This window comes from Echiichthys vipera (genome assembly GCF_963691815.1).
Source record: "Echiichthys vipera genome assembly, chromosome: 3".
Lineage (NCBI taxonomy): Eukaryota > Metazoa > Chordata > Actinopteri > Perciformes > Trachinidae > Echiichthys > Echiichthys vipera.
The window spans coordinates 12,284,438-12,303,264 of record NC_139828.1 but is presented as its reverse complement, the minus strand read 5'-3'; the positions used below and the strand labels follow the sequence as shown (position 1 = coordinate 12,303,264).

The following is an 18,827-nucleotide window of genomic DNA, read 5'->3' as shown; positions in this document are numbered from 1 at the left end:
TGGAGTGATCCCTGTTTGTCACACCAGCTGGATCGTCACAGAAAATGTCACGTTTTCACCCATGTGGCGAGTTAACGGGCCTATATTAATCCTTTTCAGCACTTTCTGCTGTATAAACTTTTTGTTTTAGGACTATCTCTTTCATGAAAGGGACATATCAACATAATGAAAAATTGAACAATGTCATGTTTTGTTCTATCTCGGGCGAGGCTATCTGAGAAACTAGTCAAACTGTGGGGTATGCAGCCTGAAAAGCAACGACAGATGGAATGAACACGGCAAAAGCTTCAAAAAAGACGCAAATTACAGTGCGAATAAGGACTAATTGCTGAATTTCTAGTATCAGAGTCACTTTTAGAAAAAATATTAATAATCTGGTGTACCCTGCCTCCCGCCCGATGTCAGCTGGGATCGGCTCCAGACCCCCCCGCGACCGCGACAGGGACACGTGGTTGAAGATGAATGAATGAATGAGATTTTGAAAGTTATAATGAAAAAAAGAGAATATTTCGAGAATAGTCAAGGTTTCTTCTAGTCATATAATTATTATTTTTTTCATTTGAATTATCTGGTGTTTTCCTTTACATAAAGACATGTCCGCCGTAAATCGGTGCATAAAAAAATCAACTCAAATGCAGGAAATTAAGTTTTGGTGGGGTTAAGACCCCCCAGACACAGACTTATGCGCCCCCTCCCCTATGGTGACAGGAAATCTGCTTCCTTGCTTTAAAATCAAAATGTAACCATAATACTGCAACTTATGAACAAATGACTGGAAACAGAAAGTTGTGATAATGATTTTAATTCATATTTTTAAAGAATATCATGTTGCGAGCCCCCGCCACCTCACATGATGGAGAGGAGGGTCTAGTTTCTGGAGGTCTCCCCCTCTCCTCTCCCCTCTGCTGTATCCAAAATAATCTTTTAAATAAACATACATGTGCAATATTTATTCATGTTAATTAATGTTAATATTACTGTAGCCGTGATGGGAAGTAACTAAGTACATTTACTCAAGTACGATGTTGAGGTATTTTTACTTTACTCGAGTAATTCCTTTTTAATCTACTTTATGCGTCTACTCCACCACATTTCAGAGGAAATATTGTACTTTTTACTCCACTAGCATACATTTACTTGGTGACTTTAGTTACTTTACAGATTCAGATTATTATACAAACTATTATCAACAAAGGAAATCACATATATAGTTATAAGGGGTGCAGATCCAAGGTCAGGATTGATTCACCATCATTTAAAAAGTATTGCACATGCAATCGTTTACTGTGCTTTCCTTTCTTTCATTTGTCCTAAACAGCGCGTATCACTGCTTACTTAACTGGTGTATTAGTGAGTCATCATTTTAAGGGTCACCAGTAATGTCTACTCATCCCCAATCCTTCTCAGCATCTTCCTTTTCTCCCAGTATGTGGGACTTTCTGCATGATTAATATCAAAATATGAAATCGTTATTTTTAAAGCTTGCTGATCATCAGCGTCTGTGTAAGAAAATACCTGTTCATTTCATTCAAAGTGTGAAGAATGTGAAGTCTGAAAATACATTTGATCAATCCAGGATGTGCACCCATGATAGTTATGTATGAAGCTACACAGCTTATATGAACTAAATAAAGTTAGCTCTACCTTTACCAGCTGCAGCATTAAAGTGATATTTACATGAATCTACCAATAATTATAATCTAATAATCTAATATTCTGAAATGGGACACTCTGCAGCATGAGTACTTTTGCACACACACACACACACACACACACACACACACACACACACACACACACACACACACACACACACACACACACACACACACACACACACACACACACACACACACACACACACACACACACACACACACACACACACACACACACACTCTGTGGGACTGTGTCGTGACCTGTCCACGTGAGGCGCTAGTTGCCCAGACATCAGCCGGGCTGGTGAGGTAGATCTTCGGCGTGTAGATCTGCGCGGCACCGCGGCGGGTCCCCGCTCATCTATCCGCTTGTGTTTCTGTGTGGGGCGTTAAAGCTCAGCAGCGTCTCCTCTAACCACCACCACCACCACCACCAGCTCCAGGAATGGACTGACTTTCTAGCTTTCCCCAACGCCGACAAAACGCACCGTTTCTCCTCGGATTCAAACACTTCAAGTCAAACCCGGGGGTCGGTATCATTTGAAGTTGCTCGGGCGACAACACAGGTTTTCTTTTCACCGGCGCGACTTCTCATTTGTAGCCGTTGGACGGAACGAACGAACGGTTTGGATCCAACTTAACCCGCAGACATTTTGTTATTTCGGAGAATTAGACCGTTTTTTACCCCCCCCTACTTTTTCATCAGTGTGTTCGCAGCTTGGTGAAACGAAAGCTTTCAAAAAGGAGCACCACGGGGCGAAGAGAGGGAGGCAAAGAACCCGTAAAAGCCCTCCCCTTTGCTCGCTTAGCTTTAAATCCAAACACCGACGGTGTGCGTAACGTTTTTAATTTAACAGTTACAGCCGTTGAGCTCGCATCACCGCGGCCGCCGCTCGGGCGTGAAGGCGGAAGGCTGTTTTTTTTTTTTTTGCAAACTGCGATGGATCATTTTGACTGACAGCTTGTGAAGAGTTAGCTTAGCTTAGCCTAGTGAGGAACCAAGCGCTGGTGGTGGTTTCCTGCTCGCAGACAGTAAATACGGGGGTCGGGACAGGTACAGCAAAGACACCGACTCTTTAAACCAAACGACAGCCAAAGTGCATCACTTATATTCGGCTTATTGTTAATTTTTTTAAGGGGGGGTCGCTAGCTACCGTGAGCTAGTCATCCTGCTATCGCTGGACAGCTCCTGTATCGGGCTAGCTTTGGACAAAGGAGCAACGCAAGGAAAAATATAAACACAAGAGCACTCCGTTGATCAGTGTTTGGCAAGGAAAGCAACAAACAAGGAATTGACATGATGTTTCCACAATCAAGACACTCAGTAAGTGGTTTTTTTTATTATTTATTTGACATTTGTGCAGAATTTAGACACTTGATTTACCTGATTTACCCCAAGGCAGGTTAGTTTAGGTAGGGGCATTATGCATGCAACTTGTTTATTATGGCAGCATGTTGTAATTTGAATAGATGTATTATAAGGGGACATTAGTAATGTTTTATAACTGCCCTGTTTAGTTCTGGTAAGTTCTGCAGAAGATGTGTGGTTGTAGGTTGTATTAACAGACAGGAGGGAGAACCTTTTTGTATTTGGGATTTAAGCTGTTAAAGTTTTCCCTGATTCTCCAAATCAAACACGCTAATTTCTGTATACCCTTGCATCAGTGTATTCTCAGTTGGCTGCAATCTCCTAAATACCAAAACCAAGTATGCATTTATATGGTTGCAGTTGTAGCTCTGTTAAATCATTACTCGAGAGGGGACACGATCAAAGTGGTGTCTTCCCCGTGATGGTACGGTGACTGAACCTCTCAAAATGCACTGTAGTGTGTACACTATTATGTGCAGGTGGGTGTTTTTATGGCGCACATCTCTGTTCCCCTTAATCTCAAGTTTCCATGGTAACAGAAACTCAGTCCAGGGCATGTATTCATGGGAGATGAGGCCTCTCAGCCCATTGGTCAAACATTTATGTTAAGTGACTGGCAGAATTGTGTTACTTGTCACTGTGGAAATATCCAGTGGTGTCCGTGCTGCTTTGGAGCGTTTATTCTTTCAGCCAAGTGTTTCGGGTTGGGAAGTCAACTCCACTGGCTTTTTATGGGGCCACAAGAATCCTGCCTGAAACCCAAATGTGGTGGCTCACCTTTGCGTTCACCTCCTAGTTTTGGCTGCCATTTCACCTTTCCCTTGCAAGGGCACGTCTAACAAAAAGGTATTTGTGTCAGTCCGGCTCACTTAAACACAACAGCAAGAAGACTGTTATGTTGCCAGGGACTGTGCCCTCTGCTTCTCCCTGGAAACGTCTTGTCGCCACCACTATTTCTTTTACTTCTCAAAGCGGAAGAGTTGTTTGCTAAAGCTCGAACCTGAATGTCTTTTGTGACATGAATGGGTTTTGCCCTTTGGCAGTCAGTCTGTGTGGCAGCCTGACTGTGGTGCTGCTGCTGATGTGTGTTCTCAGACGAGGCAGCAGGATGTAAGGATTGGGGAACCTCTGGCCTGGCTTGTCAGATGAGTGAAATCCTGTATAAGTTGTTCCTCCTGACGAGTTCAACGCAAGTGTTGTGAAACTGATGATGTAAAAGGATGTTTGTTTGTTATTTGAATAATTCCAACTGCAAATCAAACTGGATTTACCACTAACCGGTCAAGTTGCAGTTTACATCCATCAGTGCGTTTACGTGCATTTTAAAATTATAATAGGGTTAAGGGCATACTCCGGTTTCCCAAACATCATGTAAACACCATACCCCGTGTAAAATCTTCTCTTGCTCCAGTTAACATACCTAGATAACTCCTTTAGCAACCAGAGTTCTCATGAATGTGAACATCTCACCCGGATTATTATCAGGTTTCTCATCTGCGCATGTGCCTGGAAATAGAGTAAACCAGGAAGCAACGGCGCCGGAAACAACGTATAAAACTAACAACAATAGAGTGTTACCTTTTAAACTGAGGGAGGACTTAGCCATGGCAAGAAACATCACTACCAAGACGACCTGTTTCTGTCGTAATTCTGTCCAAAAGTCGGCCGTCCCCCCCCCCCCCCCCCCCCTGTTGAGATTTTGACAAAGGTGAACCAGAAAATAAAGCCGTATTCCGATCAGCTGTATGTTGGCGGAGCGCCACCTACTGTACTGGAGGTTGAGTTACTCCCGTCATTTTATATTACCCCCTCTCATGTTTACGTGGGGAACTTCAATAATACGATTATTCCCTTAAGGTAAGGCCATTTCCAGACTTGCATAATATATGTAGTAAAGACTTTTAAAGGACTGTATCATCAGGTTCTATTATTGTGTATCTTTTGCCGAAACATGGATGCTTCACAAACATCTTCAACCAGGCAGCACAGAAGATCTTTACAATCACCATATTTTCAATTTAAGGGTCACCAGTATCCAACCAACGTCTCCCCTGCTCTTCTTGAGTTAAGGCGCTGAATAATGTACAGAAAAGCGTTTTTGAAGAACGTCACAATGTCACAGTGAAGTTGGCCTTTGGATACAAAATGTCATCATTGTATCCTATTAGACATTTTTGTGAGAGGTTGTCATAATTAGTGTAGGAATTTTTGAGCTAAGGCCAAACGACCTTTGAACTCCAAAATCTTATCAGTTCATTCTTGCGTCCAAGTGGACATTTGTGTCACATTTCAAGAAATTCCCTCAAGGCGTTCCTATCACATTTGCGAGAATGGGACAGATAAACAACCCGTCGCTTTTACCCCTTCGCTCAAAGAACCTGCTCCAGTTTTGGCTGTGTTTTCTGTAAACATTTCCTCACTCAAATATCTGTCACTTCATTAAATACAATCTTTGGAAATGGAAAGCACACAGTTTGGACACAGAAGACTTCAGAGACTCCATTTTGTGCATTTCATACTTCTGCTCAACCACTCAACTGTGACCATTTCATAGCATTCACGTGTTTTCAACAGTCTTTTTCCTGAAGTAGCTTCACCGTCTTTTGATCCATGTCACAGTAGATGCAACGTTTGGATTGTGTTTACCTACTGAATGTGGTGCGACGTAAAGACAGGTTCTTTTCATTTTCTATTTCACACAAGTTATTGCCTCTCAAAGCATTGTGGGATAGCAGGTGAAAAAAAATCCTGGTGAAATTCACCTGGAAGCTTTTAAAGTTGTTTTTTTTAAGAGGTGGAAAAGGAAGTCTTTACCAGGTGTGGATAAACGCCATTACTGTAATCTGTGGGATCCCTCTTTTGATTACAGACAAAAATGAAGTGCTGTTTGGCACAATGTTATGTAAATCAGAGAGAGAGAGAGAGAGAGAGTCGGAGGTTGCAACTGGCTAGTTGACATGCCCACAGTTATAAAAGAGAAGTGGCTGACGTGACATCTTGCGATATGTGCTCTATAGCCTGTGGACCCCTAAAAAGAAAACCTTTTAGTCTGGTTGTACAGTATGGCTGCTGTTTTTGCAATATCCCAAGGCTAAAGTTGTTCAGTTTGATGTTTAAAGCAAGGAATCCTATTTACCTGCACTTAATTTCAGGGAACTACTGGGACGAGATGTCACCTTAAGCCGTGTTTCCATCAAACGCTTTTGGTATAGTACTTTTAGAACCCATACCCGTACAGACATGTACCTAAACACTAGATCTGTTTTGGGTTTCCGCCGCAGATGCTACTTTTAAATGTAGGCGGGGTTGTTACCAGATGGTAAGAGCCATGTTAACCATGTAAGTACCATGTTTTTTCTAGTTTTAAATTTTCTCCTGCATTGCTCTGACGTGCGATGGACAGCATTTATCAACAGACTGCAGCTCCTCCTTTTTTAGTATCAGGTCATTGTGTAACAAACCTTAACTCAACGGAGCTGCCTGGTCAAAACGCCCCATCATTAGAGCCCTGTTTTTACCACCCGCCTTCCTCTGGGTGGGGTGGTGAAGCCGTCACCTCCTGATGGGGTGAGAACTCAGTCACCTTCCTCAAGGTGAGAGCAGCTAGGCCACTCCACTCCTGCCTGCCTGGCTGGCTGATAGGAGGTTATTTTCTAATCCAATTGATTGCCCTTATGCTGCTTGATTGGAGCATTAAGCCCCTACACACAGGATTAAAAGCGGGGTCTCTTTGCTCGTTCTGCAGCTGCTTTAGTCTTAACCTGCTACAACAAGCCATTTCCAAACCCCCCACAAATACACCTGTGTACTGACGCCCACCCCCCAACTGTGGCTTTAAAGATAAATATACAGCACACACACACACACACACACACACACACCGTCCCTCTTCACATCTTCTTCCTCCTCAGCTGCTGCCGCTGCTGCTGCTGTCACTGGGACCCGAGGATGGGGAGAATGTGTGACACTCATATAGATATGAGTGTCAAAGATAAGGAGCTGGAGGATGAGAGAGTAACAGCACTGCCTCATAACGACAGATGATGGATCTCTCAAACTGTCTCAGTCAGCACCAAATCTGCTTTCCTTCTATTTTTCCTTTGTTCTCTCTGAAGTAACATTTGTGTTCAAGTTCCATATGATGTGAACAAAAGCGTCACAATTTCCACTATGGTTATGCACAATCAAGGATCCTCTCATGCGTGATGCATCTAATTTAAAAGCAGCAGAGGAAGCTGCATTGGCAGCGGCGGCGGTGGTGGTGTGTGGTTACACTGCATTAAAATAATGCCAAGGCGTTTCCTGTGTGAATCACAGACGATGTTGCTTTGCTTGGACACATTAGGTCCTTTATTGTGTTAATGTAAAGTGTATGTGAAAGTACCTTATGGCTTTTAACTGAACACGCAGCTTTCTTTCCAGAGACGCTCGTATCAGGTTCACCGCATTTTTCCACAATAAGACATTTTGTTTGTAGATGTACGGGTATATACTGTACATACTGTGTATTCAAATGTTATAGTCGTGCCTAGTAGAAGTGCTTACCATTTCATAGATTTGCCAAGATTTATTTTTTGACAAACTGTAAATATAGTGAAATTACAATATTGTTATTATATCTGTTTATTTCAGCTCTCATCCCATTTAGACACAAAGAAGACCAAGGTTTAAGAAGGATTCATGTGGGTTTTTTCTCTCTTTTTTTTTTAGTCAAATGGGTGCGTTTTAATCCACTGCCACAGGTTACGGGCACAGTTCATTGGTTCAATATGAAAAGGCCTTATTTGATAGCGGCACAGTGCCTGACCCAGTTGATAGCATTTGCCATATTGTTTGGGTGTTGATTAATCCTTATGCAGCTTCAACAAAGCTGGCTGTGTGCGTGAAAGTGGAGCAACAGAAAGGCCTGGTGTCAAAGCCGGAGAGTAGCGCGAGTAATATGGAGTCGAAATCTCTCAAGTCTCCTGAGCCTGTGCTCCACTGTCGAGATGGCCACAGGTTGTACACACACACAGACACACTCCCTCCTCCTCCTGCTTGTCTCCCTTTATCATGCGTTTCCTCCCAGATCTGATGTAGTGGTGGGAGGGTCAGGGGCAGAGGGTGCACAGGCATTATTAAGCCCACTTGAATTAACAGGACAGCCCCCAGCCTTTCCTCTAAAGCCTCCAGCTGGGGGGAGCTTAATCCCCATGGTCCCCTGTCTCGCCCATTAAACAAACTCCCCCCACCCCTTCTCTGTCGCTCTGCTGCACACACACACACACACACACACACACACACACACACACACACACACACACACACACACACACACACACACACACACACACACACACGTGTTTGTGTGTGTTTGTTGGTGGGGTGTTCTAGACGTTGAAGTGCACACACACTCACACACACACACACAGAAGAAAGCACGAGGACAGCATCACACACGAACATACACTTTAGCTCTTTTCTCGGCTGGTAATTATTGCTCTAGTACATGCATAAAAATAAAAGGATTTTTCCCTTTCACCCATCAACAGCGAAGACACAAACACACACACACACAAGCAGAAATTCTTACCAGCCTCAAGGGTCTTATCTGCTTTTTGTATCTGGGGAACAAATTGAATGTGGGGCTTGACACACGCAGGCCAGCAGATGTCTGGGTCGTTAAGGTTAGGCCAGCTGATTAGCATGACAAACAGAGCCCCGCAGAGCCCCCAAACACCCCCACCCGGCAGGAGGCCCTGCTTTTGAGTGGCCCAGTTGAGGCCATGGGTCACAGGTGATGTTGATTTTTGTGAAGGGCCACAGTGGATGATTGTCAAAATGCTTTGGGGTTGGTTGAAAGGGAGGGGTGTAGACTGGTGCAGCCCTTCTCTTCTTAAACACACACACACACACACACACACACACACACACACACACACACACACACACACACACACACACACACACACACACACACACACACACACACACACACACACACACACACACACACACACACACTGACTTGGACTCAAGTAGGCAGAGAAGATACATTTGAATACACATTCAAACACTCTGACTTGTACCCCCTTTATACAGAAGACCTATGCACCCCTTCTTTTTAAATATTGTATCTAGGCTTTTTACGCCTTTTTATTAGATAGTTGCAGTAAAGAGATGACAGGAAACATGGGGGAGAGAGAGGCAACAAAGGTCCCCAGCTGGACTCTTACTGAGGAAGTTGTTTCACGGTCTGCATCTTAACCTCTAAAACACAGAATGCCCGGTGTATACGCACTTTCAACCTGTTTGACTCCATACATGAGACTGGTGAGACCCCTCGGTGTTTGTTCCCCCCGTGTGGATGTTCACCACGTCTGCAACCACTGCCTACACTGCCATGACACAGAGCTGGTTTAAAATCGGGAAAGTATCCCCTTTAATTTAGGGTGGTGTTAACACATATTGTGCCTCACTTGATGGTAAAGTGCCAGATGTAGTCCCTCATGAAGGATGCAGGCGGCGAGTGGAAATTCTGCCAATCCAAATGTGCATTTTCCTGGTCATGCTTACGCCGCATGAGCTAGCAGCTTTATAAAATCTATGTCAAGTGTCAAGTCTACCATGTCCAAAATGTAATTAGTTGTTTACGAAGCAAACATGATGAAGTGAGCAGATCTCATTGACTCTGAAGTGCCTAATATGACAGTCGTAAGCCATTTTCCCAATACATTCTCTTTGGAGAGCATTTTTTCTAAAGGTCTGTGTTTGGTGCTCCATATTATACAGCATTCTGTGTTGTGTTCACATTAGCATGAATACAGCTAAAGCAAAACAAACACTTTCTGCACCATCCCTTTGGTGTTCACAGTGTTCATCGGAGCAGCCTCTGGCTTGATGGAAATACTGAATCAAGGCGACAGAAAACATGTCACCACTGACATGTTGAATGATGTAGTCCCTGCTGGGCCAATCAGCCACACACTTTCACCTTGTGCTTATGTATTCTGTTGGACAGAAATAACTGAAGAGTAGGCTAATCTGTATTGACCCTTAAATCCACTAAATCAATTTAATTTACAGATTAAAAGACCACATCAACAAGTGGCATATTCATATAGTACAGGCAAAAGAATACAAGGCTGCTTATTGTGTGGATTATTGTTGTCATGAGATAAAACTTACTATGGAAAATAACCCAGAACCTTCTCAAAATTAAAGTTCCCATGTAATTAGCCACAGCTTCCCCCTAAACGCTGATGAAAATAAGATTTTCAAATTGTATCTGTACCTCTTTGTCTGCTTGGGCTGCTTTGCCTTACGAAAAGTACCGCAGCAAACTTGAATGTAAATAAAAACAGATGTCGACTGTGTGTGTGTGTGTTTGTGTGCGTGTGGAAAAAATAAAATGGTAATGAGTTTGTGCTTGTGTTTACGCGCACGTTCGCACACACTTATACACAGTCGAGAGCTCATCGGGTGGTGTGTGTGTGGTTTTTTTTGTGTGTGGGAGTGAATATGGGGGGTGTGTGGAGTGGAGCGGCTGCATCAGTATTCAGCAGTAGCTCCCTACGAGGAGTATGTAGGAGGTGGGAAGGAGGGAGGGAGGGTGGTGGTGGTGGTGGGCGGGGCAGCCTTTCCTCAGAGCAGAACGGTGCGATGGGGTGGAACAAAGCGGCTCGACAAGGGGCTGCCGGATTGGCCCACCCTGGCCAGGGCCCCTAGACCTGCCAAAACTAAAGGCACTGCACCAGTTCAGACAAGAGAATTAGCTGCTAAGTTTGTGTGCTTAAGAGCAATAAGGCTCAGTCCTGAACGAAATGCAACAACGAGTATGCCGTGGTCATTTGACTAGTTCAAGAAAAACTGGTTAATGTTTGTTTTTATGGTGACAACACACTTCAGTTAGACCATAAAGTGTGTCACGCTCACTAGTTTGAGAGCTCCGTCTTGGCTTATCATTTAATGACTAGAATTTGAGGACTTACACATAGAAATAAGAAGCAATTAAATCCAGTAGTCCTACTTCGACTACTCCGCTGCTCATTGCTGCTTAACCTCACCTCACTGAGTCTGCAACTTTCTGCCAATCGGTTTATCCAAAAGTTTATGCGGAAGTTGGCCTGCTACAGAGGTCACAGTGCTTTGCAATGGCAACAGTAGTATGGATGGACTTGAGTAATCGATTCATCGAATACTCGCCCTTATGAGGGAACTAGAGGAATAAAATAAGGAACACAACCTTCTTTTTTTGTTTTTACAATGCAGCACTATGCAGTGCGACGCAGCCATTTTATTTATACAACACCAACTTTTTTGTTTTACTGGAAAAATCTAAATGAATGTGTTGTTGGAGCTAACCTTCAGAGGAAATGCGCGTGCGTGCGCGCGCGCGTGCGTGCGTGTGGCGGACGGTCGGGGAGACGGCATGAGAAGTGAATGTGCTGCCTCCTCATTTGTTAAACATGTTGCATCTCCTGGTAGACGGGGAATGTAGATTTTTCAGGAGCATATTATCACATTCAGCCAGTGTGGCTTTTACGCAGTCAGATGCTGGCTTGCTGGAAAAACATTTCTTGTGCTCATCCCTAAACAGTAAACATAAAACATATAAATGACTGCTTTGACCATCCTGCTATGTTGATTTGACTGGGAATATCTGTTCTATCATTCTACTTCTATGCTGCCACCTCATCTCCACCAACATCTCACCATGAGGATTCACAGCAAGACAATGAAACCTCCCGCGTTCAGCAGTGGGGAGATGGTGAGGACGGATGTCCACTATGAGAAAAGGACTGGTTTCTATCCTGTTGTATTTGGAAGACATGTTGGCAGGTGTTGTCACCACCATGCTGGGAGGTCGGTGCCCCGCTAGTCCTGAGTGCAACCAGTCCCATCCTTATTAAACATGCTGGATATTTTCAACGGGACACCCTGTCAACTGTGCCACAGGCCAATGAAATTTTCAAGCAAGTATTCAAACTGAAAATAGATCTGTGTTTTAAAAAAAAAAAAAAAACACAAGAGGCTGCATTGTGTGGGTGTGTTGCTACAGGTACCAGTGAGAACACAAACATTATCCAGCAAGTCCATATTTAGTAGGGCTGCCCCCAAATAGTCGACCAAAAAATCACTAGCAGACCAAAATGTCATTGGTCGATGGTCGTAGAAAAAAAACAAAAAACATTTGTAGCCGTTTCTTGTCAAAACTAAGCGAAAATCTATGTGACTGTAGGCTTTTGATTTTAAGGGCCAGATACTGGAAGTCGTGACACTCAGTCAGTCAGTGAAGTCTAAAATATGGGATCACTTTGAAAAGAACAAGGATGACCCAAAGGAGGTCACATGCAAACTTTGCAAGAAAAACTTCGCCACACTCGTCCATGACAAACATTACCCAACTTAAACATGTAAGTAACGTTAGCGTGCATGCATAATGTTACAAGTTCTCCTTAAGACCCAAGCCAAGTCCCTGTGTCTTTGGTTGTCACGTACTGATTAAAGAGAAGAGTTAGCCCTGAAGCTAACAACAACTTCAGCTTAGGGCCAACTTTTAAGATGGACCAGCTATTCTCAATTCAATGCTCCTGTGAGTTATGCTCTGCACTACTTTAGTTCACCTTAAAACGTGTTTCATGCTTCTTGCGGTCAGCAAGGTCGGCGCAATGTGGTCGGCGATATTACGCAATTGTAGCCTGGGAGACGCAGAGGGTCTACGTGCTGAGCCATGAACCTCTAAGATTTTGTAACAACGCAGACAGTGTCGCACAGACCGGCTGGCTACAGGACCCGGAAATTCTATTGGCTTAGGGCGCACTCTCACTGGCCATTCGTACCGTTCACACGCTTCACGGCTAAATTCTAGTTTGTCTGACCAGTGTGAGTACAAATTACCGCGTCCAGGCACAGCACACTTGCCGGCCGTGACCCAATTGAGAGAGGTGGGCTTTTGTAAAGCACGAATGCACATGTACGGGCACGAGCGTGCGCATGTGTACGAGCACCGGAGCCAGCATTGACAGTGTTCCTGATGTCTATTTATATGCGTCTGTTCCCCGCGACGGACATAAAATGATGCTGCCGAACAATCACCGTAAAGCACGGGACACGGTACGAATGGACAGTGTGAGTGCACCTTAAGAGCGTAGATTGGTGGCTGAGAGTTCTGTTCCTGGAGACACTCTGACTATATTCAGTATAAATGACCAGACATTGGTGGGCAACGTGCCCACAGTCCTCACAGTGCCGATATACCTTTTTATTAGCCCCTTGAGTGGTTACAGTAAGGTGCCTTCCCCAGCCCCCAACCTCCCAAACACTGCACTGGTGTTGTTGAAATGAATGAAGAGCCTGTGTTTTATTAACACTGTTCTGTTGTGTTGTGTGAACGTGGCCTAAATCCTGCAGCTATTTCATTATAATGTTGCATAATATAGAGATTAGATTGGGACTTGTACTCCAAAATTAATTGGCTTGGAGTCAAGGGAAAAAATAGCTCTACCTTTTTTAAACTTTTAAAATGTGAACACACTAGAACTTTAGTGCAGGCCGATGAAACAGAAGTTCCCTGGTGTCAGCCTCATGCTGGCACTCCAGCTCTCTGCTTTCATTGTCCACTTATTTGTTGTGAACTTTGGGACTAATCTTCCTTTCCTCCCTCCATGTCTTCCCTCCTTCGCTCACTGTTGTAAGTAATAACCTTGGTTTTTACAAGCAGGCATCAATCATCTGCACAACCGTACTGGGTGTAATCTTAAAGCCCCCCTTCTGTGAGGCTGGCTTTAATCTCAGCCATGGTCTCCAAACCCACAGCCCTGTCGGCCTCACCACTTTCCCCACTCTTGACAAATTGCCCATTTCCCATGGCTTTGCAATCTCTGCACTATTTTCCTGTGTGTACGTGTGTGTGTGTGTGTGTTATAGTATGCCTGCCCCCACCTTGTTTCTGCTATGTTTGTGTACATGCCTGCATGTGTGTTTGTGGGCAAAGTACACTACTCTACCTGCAGGGCAGTGTGCCTTAAGTGTCGTGTTTGTGTGTGTTTGCACTGAGCACCATGTTGGCCTTGCACAGGGGGTCAAGACAGTTCTGCAGAGTGGGGAGGGACGCTGAGCCATGCCAAGCCTATGTTTGCAAGGGCACTTCACTCGAAGTGATAAAAGTAGAATAATCCCCTTTAAAGCGTCTTAACGAGGTCAAATCTGTTGGGCTGTGAGGGGGAGGTGTGTTTGTGTGTGTGTAGTGGGGATAACGCTGCAGAAATGGGGTAAGCCTTGGCTTGGTTCGTGAGAGATAATAATCAAAATCAAATTCGTGGCCCAAACAGGATTAGGCCTTCCCTGCGTTCTAAAGCCCCTGTCCAGAGCGGCTGAAGACACAATCCTATTCCTCAGCCTCCACACACACACACACACACACACACACACACACACACACACACACACACACACACACACACACACACACACACACACACACACACACACACACACACACACACACACACACACACACACACACACACACATAAACTAAACAGACACTGAGCAGCTAACATAGCAAGGCGCACTTGGCGCAGACAGAGTTGGCTGGGGAGAGCTTGGACGCGGGCCAGTCAGCCCTGTCCCTCTCTCAGATCACTGGGCACATACGCTTTAGTCCAAACACTAATCTGGGATATTTAGATGGAATTGTTTGTTCGGAGCTATTCTTAGATGGAGGATGTGATCTTGTTTGGTGCTGGTGTATTAGCAAAAGGCTTAAGCCCTCAAAGTCTGGCTCAGTGAATCATGTCAGGTTTGCCTACATGTTAAACACATACCCCACGTGTTGTATTCGCCAATACACAGAGCCAGACATAATTATCCCCTTCAGTAGGTTGAATGCTACATGAAGACACTTATTTGAGAGGAAATGGGCCCAGAAAATGGGGATATCTTTGGATTGCAGAGTTGTGTTGAATTACTCCAAATGTAATGCATCCCATCTAAACACCACTTTTTTTAACCTGCTCTCAGCACTTTTCACAGACATTTTACCAAACCACACACACGCTGCACTCACATCGAGATTTTAACCTACCCCTGTGTTTATACTTTCTCATCTTCTCAGTCATTGCGTTATCTTTGAATAATAACGTGTCTGTGTCAGAGATGGACAGAGGAGGTGGATGGCTTAAATGGCAGCAGTGGGACTGTCGCTAAGGAGCAAACGGACAGCCTGGTGTTGAGAAATAGGCCTACTACTCGTCATTGTAGATCTTCTGCATTCATTTAAAAGTGGGAGTGAGATAACATCTAGTCATTAGTGGGTGATTACAATGCCAAGGCACCATCCCTGCCCCCATCACAGACACACACAAACACACTCCAACTGAGATGTAAACAGTTAGGCAGTGCTCCAGGAAATACAATCCCCACACTGCCTTTTCCCTCAGGCAGGATTTATACTGAGGAGGATGTTTTCCAATGTGTCCTGCTGTTATTGTCTGTGTGCATTGTAATTGTGTATGTGCTCTGCTTGTGTGTCCAAATACTCTACTGGATGTACTGTATTCATTGTTGGTGTGTCTAATCAGTGTAGTGTGGCGTGTGTGTGTGTGTGTGTGTGTTTGTGTGTGCGTGTGTGTGTGTGTGTGTGTGTGTGTGTGCGCCCCCCAAGCCCCCCCTGTAATCTCCATCTCTTCCCATCGCCTTTGTCGACTGATCTATGGAGCAGAAACAGCCTTAGCCTGATTCTTATTTAAAATAGACATTATGTTTCACAGTAGATTTCACATGGATTGGACCAGATGATGAGGCCAGGACGTGTGTGTGTGCGTGTGTGCGGTAACGATGAGTGGGCTTTGGGTTGGTGGGTGGGGGATGGGGGTGGGGCAGCAATTTCCTGAAACGATGAATCCCATTTATTCGCTGAAGACTGTCTCAATTGCCTCACCAGCGCACAAAGCTTTTTAATGCTTTAATTACGTCTCAAAGGAGCAGGGCAGAATCAAATTAGAGATTGTCCTACATTTAGGTGCTGTGTGTGTGTGCTATGCAAATTTTTCATGTGAGGGATAGTGTGTGTGGGCTGTTGTATCTTGCGTATGATTCATTGAAGTGAATATTTGTTCCTCTGGCAGCCAAGCATCATACATAGAGGCTTATCACACCCCACACACACAGATGCACACACATACACCTATTCAATGTTAAGGCTCTCTTGTTTTGAGCGAACACACACATCCTTCTCAGTCACATTCACACTGTCTAGGCTATTCCTCTGTAACACAAACAAAAGCGTAAACACACACGCACAAACACACACGTTAGCCTAGCCTCTCTCTTGCACAAACACATTTTCACTCACACAGCGCGCAGGCACCTTTTTTTTGTCACAGCAGATGGCATGTGTCACAATATTACGGCAGTATTTCATTAACATTATGGGCATCCATCTGTTGTGGGCTCTTGGGCCCCCACAGAGCACCTTGTTTTGGTCACTGACAGAGCGGGATAATAAACATTGTTAGCTGTGTATATTGCATGGAGACAGGAGAAACCTACGAAGTCTGGTTGTGGTGTGGCAAAAGTATCAGGGCAGCACTGGGAGAATTGTTCTCAAACTTGTGCGCTTTGGTAGACGTTTTATCCAGGATTTAGGCTGTTTAACGCTGACCTTGATTGAGAATGGTAGAATGTACTTCGCAACATATGTTACATCATTAGCAAAACCAAACAATGTCCTATTATAATACTTGTGTGCTGCTTGTTGGGCCCAGTTCAGACCCAAGATTTATGCTTAACGTAGCAAGTTGCAAACTGTCAGCTGGTGAAATGGCAGCTAGCAAGAGAAAGAAAAAGAGACGAGTGAGCTTTATAATAAATATGGAGAGAAAGGGCCGTAATTGAGAAAGGTATTTTCTCCATTTCATCACAACTAGAAATGCAGCTGTAGCAAGTAGCTCGCTATCTCAGTCCTCATTCATATTTTAAGATGCTACAAATGATATCCAGCTTGGAAAAAAGCCTTAAAAGTTTCAACGGAGGTACAGAGAGTCGTTGCTTTGGAGATGACGCACCGTCTCGTCTCACTGGTGTGAACTGGAAGGTTTCAGACGTTGCGGACATGCACATTGCAAGTAGTTGCAAGTTTAATCTCATCTCGTCGCAAATCTTTGGTCCGAACCGGGCTTTACACTAAGCAAGATTGTGGTGCGAGGATTTCTCCTATAGGTGTACGGTCCCCGTCTTTGATGTGATTTTTAACAACAAATAAAATTAACAACAAAACTGTGGCTTAAATCATCCCGGTTCCCTTCTTGTCCTATTAGCAGAAGTGCAATAAGTAAAAAGTTAACATATTAGTTATGGCGGTTGCTTGGCATCCCCTGCAGTTGGCACTTAATAGTAATATTGCTGCTATTGCAACAGCCCTAGTTGTGAGGTAGCATTGAGCTACATCAACAGCACCTCCAGCCAAGCTTTCAAATTATTGCCAGCCACAAGGCAAATATGGCCACATTTGATCTAGGGTCAGTAAATACATCATTTTGTGATCTATGTTAGAAATGTGAGGCATTTCAAGTAGAAGGCAAAGTGGGACAGTTATCTTGTTGCCCAAGGCAGCCAGATGTTGACCACAGCCAACTACTTTCCTGGGTCTGGTTTAACCCACATTAAAACATGCCCTGTAACCATTTCATTATATAACCTATGTTTGGTTATATACACTGGTCTATCATTGCTGCAGTTAACATAATTAAACATTTAATAACCATTTCATCCCCTTTAGACAAACAAAAGCTCATGGCGCGGTAGCCAGTTGTAAAACTTGTTGGGCCCCACCTAATGTTATGGTTTATAGAACTTCTCATGATATCAGGCCTTTTACCAACTAATACAAAGGGTTGTTATTCTCGAGCTCACACTGTCATGATATCAGTGATAAGATCCCCTGAAAACAAAGCCAACGCTGCAGTAAGTTTACAAATTCTTCTGACTGAAATTTGATCTGGGGATGCCAGTGTCAGTTGGTCCACCACTTAGGGGGTGATCCTATTTTTGCCGTGGCATCGAAAGAGGTATAGAGTATTGTTTTTTAATGCCAGTATTGTATGTAGATTTAAAATTCTGGTAACTTAGTCCACCTCTGTATTCCCTGTGGAACAGATTCACTACCTGGAGCTGTTAACCGAGAGAAACTTTGGTGTTTTAAACGTTTGCGTACTGCGCTACACAGGGAGGAAATTGGATCTAGGGCAACAACTCTACCCTCAGGCACAGGGGGTAACCTGTAGGCAGACACACACACACACACGCACGCACACAGTGTTCAGAAACCACACCAGTGCAGCAAACAGTTATTGCAGTGTAAGTTACATGGCTGCCTGTAGCTAAGTGCCTTGTGTTGACACAGGCTCTGTGTGGCACGGACCCATATAGCCGAGCTGTTGTTTGCCAAGTTTGGTCCATGCCATATCGGCCGGATAGATAATGGAAAAGGTTATTCTGCTTTACAGACGCAGCCTCTGTCTCCGAGCAGCGGCTTGGTTTTGTGTGGATTGGGGGTGTCTGTTTGTGGCGGCAGCATGATAATGTCAGCACTTCTCGTGACATTTGAAAGTGTAATGACTCAGTTCAATGTGTGTGCTCATTCCTGTTCTGCAGTGTTTTTAAAGACCTCCTGTCAGTCTGTCTCGTCCAAACTTAATTGTTAATTTAACATAATCTTAAATATTTAATTTAATGTCCACACTGATATAATGCCGTGTATATATATACTTTATTTACCCCAGGAGGTCTTAGTAAGAATTAATCCCCAGTCCTTAACC

General features: G+C 44.1%; 1 protein-coding gene across 4 annotated transcripts in view; it reads left to right on the top strand.

Moving 5' to 3' along the window:
• The first annotated feature begins 2,081 nt into the window (after positions 1–2,081).
• Positions 2,082–18,827, top strand: part of tle5 (TLE family member 5, transcriptional modulator) — a 39,847-nt gene continuing 23,101 nt past the window's right edge. For all 4 annotated transcript variants that reach the window (XM_083940149.1, XM_083940148.1, XM_083940147.1 and 1 more), the window contains exon 1: positions 2,082–2,982. In XM_083940149.1, the coding sequence (XP_083796275.1) occupies positions 2,956–2,982 (27 nt within the window). In that variant the 5' untranslated portion in view covers positions 2,082–2,955. The remainder of the gene's footprint in view (positions 2,983–18,827) is intronic.